Consider the following 6,074-nt stretch of genomic DNA (forward strand, 5'->3'; position numbering starts at 1 on the left):
TTTTTCTCTGTTTGCTGACTAACTTTTTCTAAAATCTCGATTAAACCAGACTCTGAAATCTGCAAAACATGTAAAACACAATGTTTTAAAACCACTTAATACTCCCAGCGAAGTTTACAGATTATTTTTACCTTTCCACCCAACTGTCCAAAACGAGCCATTTGAATGAGATAGTTCTCGACAGCTTTGGCCTTCTCTGGCTTTACTAAAGCAAGGTTATTCACTGAAGCAAAAAAGGAAGAAAAAAACATTTTTGTTGAGTGAACATTTTTAAAATAGAAATTAATACTCAGGTGAGCACTGTGGATTTAACAATAATACTGAAATATTGTGAAATTGTATTGTGAAAAGTCTCTTTAATATAACATTTAGGGGTACACCGAAATTACAATCTGCACATGACATTGCACAGTTCAATTTCTGCACTACGTCTGCAGATTAAACAGTAAATTTGTGTATATACACCGTATATTTTACTAAATGTATTAGTTTGTTTAAATGGATGCCTATGTTGCTTTTATTATTGTTCACTGCACCTTAAAACCAAAGCAAGTTGATATGTTTCTGAATTGTCCTCTGACAATGACTTTCCAGTTTTGATCGATCCAGTATCATATCGGTTGATATTCACGTCATTGAGTAATATCGGTATCAGCCAAAAGCACCGATATCAGTCAGTGATGTCATGCCTTTCAGAAACAGGAAGAAAACCACAGCTTTAGACAGAGGCTTTCTGCTGCATTATTCTAACAGAACAGACTTAAATCCATTCTTTATTCTGTGGCAAGAGACCCAGAAATTACAAAGTTACTGACATTTAAAAGCTATAGAAACGTGTAATTAAATATAAGCACCTCTGGTTCACTCGCAACCTGCGATAAACGTGAAGTTTTTTTCAGACATTAATTGACTAGTTTTCTTCCTAGATATGTTTCCTCCAAATAACTTAAGTGTGAGTGATTTACAGAAAGAAGAGACAGAGTGTGAGGAGACTGTCCCTGCTGCTGTTACAGGAGGTGGCGCAACATGAGGATGACACATATTACTTTAGTCTGAGAAATAATCTAAATAAAAACAGGAAAATCACAGAACAGAAATATGTGAAGGCAAATTTCACTGTCAATTTTTGTTTATCGACAAATGGCCATAAACTTTTCTGATTCTGATATTTGTATATTGTTACATAGAGCATACTTACATCTGGCACGGGCAGACTGATCAAGTACTTGGGCCAATATTGTATTTCTCATGTCAGACTCCCTACAATAATAGTGATGAGAAGTTTTCAGAACATCAGATCAGACATTACTTATCATCAAAATGCAATATTGTACCTTTGCTTTGCCTCCTCTCCTTGTTGTTGGTTATTTGATCCATCCTGAAAAATAGGCCAGATAAATATGATTTATTTAAGTATATATCCAACTTTACAGACCAGTGAGCCCTTGTCCAAATAACTATCCATGATATTGTTGTTATTAATTGGCAGGAGTGGAAAGTAAATCTTATAAATAATTAGGTTACTGTGGTAACTTGAGTAGATTTGGGGCAATTTTTAAACGTGTACTTGTAATTCACCATACTTTGAGCCCTGTAATTGCACTATATTACAGGGCATTAAGTGTAGAATACAGCACAGGAATGCAATTTAAAACGGCTTCGTTTAGCTTAGTTTAAAACGTTAGATTATCTATTAGCTAGTTTTTAATAGAAAAAGGATCTAAAACACTACCAAAATAGTGTTAAAATGTAACTGACACTTAGAAGTAAGAGTATGTTAGTACTAAACAACATACATAAACCATAATTTTATTTTGTTTATTGAAAACGACACAATTGTTCTAAAATGACTATCAAAAATACATAGTGACATTCCACTAACGAGCAGATTTAGATTTACGTGTTTTTATTGTGTTGGTAAAAAATTACATTGTGACATTTTAATCCTACATGTATGAATTATTTATAACTTTTATTTATATTTGCACTTATTTATATACTTATATTAAGTACAGAGCTGTGGGCGCGGGCAGTAACATTAAAGTTACAGTTTATTTCTTTTAATAAAATCGAGGTGAAGTAGCCTCAAATTCAGATTAAGATAAATAATAATAAATACAGGTTTACAAAGAGAGTCTTTTTAGGCCTACTATACATGTGTCAAACAGCCAAACATTCATTATAGCCACACAGTAGTGTAATGCCTCATTCGTCCAGGAGTGTTCCATTGTAGAAAAAGGTGCAGTTGTTTCATCTGGACTCAGTTTTGAAAAAGCGAGACGTTTCGACTCTCAATGCCTCTTGGATGAGAGTCGAAACGAGTCCAGATGACTACAACTGAACCTTTTTATATAACTATAGCCATACCGCTGCAGAGTTGTCTTTATTATGTTTATTAACTACATTTTGGCTATAGATATTTCCTCTTATAGACATTACAAAGAGATGACAGGGGCATGCTGCTGTTCTGAGGATTATGGCGCTTAATGTCGGGTTAATATGGTCTGAGCACAGATGTATAATTCGTGTGGTACATGCACTTATAGTGTCCAATTCGGGGTGAAAACTCAGTACGTGGAGTGCGAATAGAAACGTAAGGTGTCTTCTGCTGAAGCTAAGAGCTAGCTTTAGCTTTAGCCCTGTGCATCTCCATGTAAGGCGTTTCAGACCTCATTTCCTCACCTCGTGTTTGCCCCGCAGCTCCGCCATTCTTTGCCGCCTAATCGCTTCCAATTCATCGTCTGCCATTATTGTTAGTCGACGTTAACTTTACTGTACAATGATCCAGCAAACACTTCTTTATACACTCAAACTTGTCCAGCAGGGGAGGCCCGTGCGAACCAGGGGAGGGTGGTCTTCTTCTTCTTCTCTGGTGGTTTATGGCAGCTGCTATCCAAGTGTTACATTATCGCCACCTAGTGTAGTGTAGGTCTTAGTGTAGGTCTTATTCTTTAGACTATTCTTTAGACTAACCGCCATAAAACAACAACAACAACAACAACAACAACAACAACAACAACAACAACAACAACAACAACAACAACAACAACAACCATAGAAGAAGAAGAAGAAGAAGAAGAAGAAGAAGAAAGAAGACTTTGTCCTTTAGACTTTATCCTTTAGACTTTGTCCTTTAGACTTTAGACTTTATCCTTTAGACTTTAGTCTTTATCCTTTAGACTTTATCCTTTAGACTTTATCCTTTAGACTTTAGACTTTATCCTTTAGACTTTGTCCTTTAGACTTTAGTCTTTATCCTTTGGACTTTATCCTTTAGACTTTATCCTTTAGACTTTAGACTTTATCCTTTAGACTTTATCCTTTAGACTTTAGACTTTATCCTTTAGACTTTGTCCTTCAGACTTTATCCTTTAGACTTTAGTCTTTATCCTTTAGACTTTAGTCTTTATCCTTTAGACTTTAGTCTTTATCCTTTAGACTTTATCCTTTAGACTTTAGACTTTATCCTTTAGACTTTATCCTTTAGACTTTAGACTTTATCCTTTAGACTTTGTCCTTCAGACTTTATCCTTTAGACTTTAGACTTTATCCTTTAAACTTCATCATTAGACTGTATCCTTTAGACTTTGTCCTTCAGACTTTATCCTTTAGACTTTATCCTTTAAACTTCATCATTAGACTGTATCCTTTAGACTTCATCCTTTAGACTTTATCCTTTAGACTTTATCCTTTAAACTTCATCATTAGACTGTATCCTTTAGACTTTGTCCTTCAGACTTTATCCTTTAGACTTTAGACTTTATCCTTTAAACTTCATCATTAGACTGTATCCTTTAGACTTTGTCCTTCAGACTTTATCCTTTAGACTTTATCCTTTAAACTTCATCATTAGACTGTATCCTTTAGACTTCATCCTTTAGACTTTATCCTTTAGCCTTTATCCTTTAGGCTTCATCCTTTAGACTTTATCCTTTAGACTTTATCCTTCAGACTTTATCCTTTAGACTTTAGACTTTAGACTTTATCCTTCAGACTTTATCCTTTAGACTTTAGACTTTATCCTTTAGCCTTTATCCTTTAACTTCATCATTAGACTTTATCCTTTAGACTTTATCCTTCAGACTTTATCCTTTAGACTTTATCATTAGACTTTATCATTAGACTTCTTCTTCAGTTCAACGCCCACGAGTTCAGAGCACATGAGATTGTAGTTGAACTCGGATAAAGAGAGCATAGATGGTGCAATCGAGCAAAGAGAAGCGCAGACTGATTTATGTCAAAGGCTGATTAGCGTTGACTGTATATAAAGAATACATTATTAATAAATTATCATGACTTGATTTCAGTGAAAAATTGGCATCAATGTAAAAGAAAGGACTCATCAAAGAAAGATTGTATTATTTTCATTAAAAACAAATGTCAGGATGCACAGTTGCTGGATGCAGCCAAGGTTAATGCAGAATGTTTAGGCTAAAATACATCATTCGACTTTATTCCTGATACAGAGTTTATTGTAAAGGTTTTATATTTATTTATTTCAGCGCAAAATATACTGGATTCCTGACTAGTGTGTCTCTAGCTCCCTCTATAAGTACTGTAAGAGAAGCGAGTCATCAGCAGTGGGACGTGGTACTTCTGCCCAGGGTCGCTTATACTGAACACAATCTGCAACACAAACAAGCACCATACGTGAAACAAAAGAACAATAAAATGGGACGCAAAAACCAAAGTCACTATCACCTCCACATAAGGGTAAAAGGACGTCTCTCCCACACTCTCCCAGTACTGCTGGGTCTCAAATCGTAATTTGTACACTCCAGATGTGAACATTTCTTTTGTGATTAATCCTGGACAACGGCCATCAGCATTTGTGGTTCTGTTGAAATATGTTATAATAGATGTGTAACATTTTAAATGTTGGTCCGTCACCTGCTTGTCTCTATGGAAATGTCAGTGTTTTGCCTGAAATGTTGCACAGTGTGGCATTGACCTATCTATACCATTTGTTTGAGTACAGGTGGTTTTTTTTATTGTTCAAAAATAAACACTGTGAGCGGGCTTGCCTCTCCACAGATCTGAGCTTAACTTGGCCTGGAGATGTCACCTGCGTGTCTCCATGGAGATAGGTGAGTTTAATGCTACACAGTGAAACATTCCAGTAACATCTCCACAAGCAGGTGGCGGATCATCCACAGCAGCAACAGTACATAGTGCATCTTTAATTAAGCATAATATAGCAATACATAGACAATATTAGTTTTACCCAGTTTTAACTAAACTCCAAATATTAGACGAAGGATCTTGTCGATAAAGACTTAGAGATACATTTGAACCTGGAACTCCCAGGGCAGTGTTGAGCACATGTGTAGACAGGGGACTCACGGGACCAGCCATTGCTCTGACCTGTCAGCAGAATTGGCCGTTTTTTTAAGCAGTAAATAGTATAATAGAGTCAATCATTCAAAATAAATCATCATAATAAAAATAGTTCTTGTTTACCTTGTGTTCAGACAGAATGTGTCCCTGGAGCAGCTGTAGTCTTTGAGTACTCATTTGCTCTGTCGTTTTTAAAGTGGGACACTGGATCTAGTTTAAAATTCTGATTTCATGGTTAATTTTACTAGTCAGTTTCCTCATCACATGACATTGCTACAAACTCATGGCAGTCTCTTCACAGACACACTTAGTACTGTGAACCGTGGCTGAATGTTGTGCAGTGCTTTTCGTCACAGTGTGTACTTTGAACTTATTGTAGATGGCTGATCAGACAGCTGCAGCTGGGCTAAACCAATACAGACAAACTTGCAGAACGCTATTAAAAAGTACAAAACACGTTTGTAGGCAATAGGAAAAATACTTTTATTACTGATACAATGTTCATTTTCACCTGGCGTATCTAAATTGCCTAACAAACAGAAACATAATACACCATAATTGACATCAACATAGAAAACTCAGAGTATTCATAAATCAGACAATTTTACATTGATATGCATTTGTGTGCAATGGCTTGACCTTTATTGTTAAAATGCCAATAACAGAGGAAAAGAGACCTAGCATTATTTCTTTATGGTCTTTACAGTATAATGTTGAGAGCCAAAGATCACAGTTCA

General features: G+C 35.7%; 2 protein-coding genes across 2 annotated transcripts in view; both read right to left on the bottom strand.

The window, feature by feature from the left end:
* pdcd5 (programmed cell death 5) overlaps nt 1–2,855 on the bottom strand; it is a 3,089-nt gene extending 234 nt beyond the window's left edge. Inside the window, exons 1-5 of the mRNA XM_072465739.1 lie at nt 2,683–2,855; nt 1,335–1,378; nt 1,199–1,260; nt 132–223; nt 1–59 (exon numbers count right to left, since the gene is read on the bottom strand). The exon at nt 1–59 is cut by the window's left edge and continues 13 nt beyond it. Of these exons, the coding sequence (XP_072321840.1) occupies nt 1–59; nt 132–223; nt 1,199–1,260; nt 1,335–1,378; nt 2,683–2,748 (323 nt within the window). The 5' untranslated portion in view covers nt 2,749–2,855. The remainder of the gene's footprint in view (nt 60–131; nt 224–1,198; nt 1,261–1,334; nt 1,379–2,682) is intronic.
* A 1,528-nt stretch (nt 2,856–4,383) lies between these two features.
* On the bottom strand, nt 4,384–5,686 carry uraha (urate (5-hydroxyiso-) hydrolase a). Its single transcript, XM_072465738.1, has 4 exons — nt 5,461–5,686; nt 5,225–5,364; nt 4,702–4,837; nt 4,384–4,626 (listed from the first exon to the last, which is right to left on the bottom strand). Exons 1-4 carry the CDS (start codon nt 5,512–5,514, stop codon nt 4,537–4,539), a joined length of 420 nt encoding a protein of 139 aa, XP_072321839.1. The 5' UTR covers nt 5,515–5,686; the 3' UTR covers nt 4,384–4,536.
* Between the last annotated feature and the right edge of the window lie 388 nt (nt 5,687–6,074).

The sequence above is a fragment of the Eucyclogobius newberryi genome, unplaced genomic scaffold (genome assembly GCF_026437365.1).
Source record: "Eucyclogobius newberryi isolate DKJ021-1_F unplaced genomic scaffold, fEucNew1.0.hap1 SCAF_5, whole genome shotgun sequence".
NCBI classification, from domain to species: domain Eukaryota; kingdom Metazoa; phylum Chordata; class Actinopteri; order Gobiiformes; family Gobiidae; genus Eucyclogobius; species Eucyclogobius newberryi.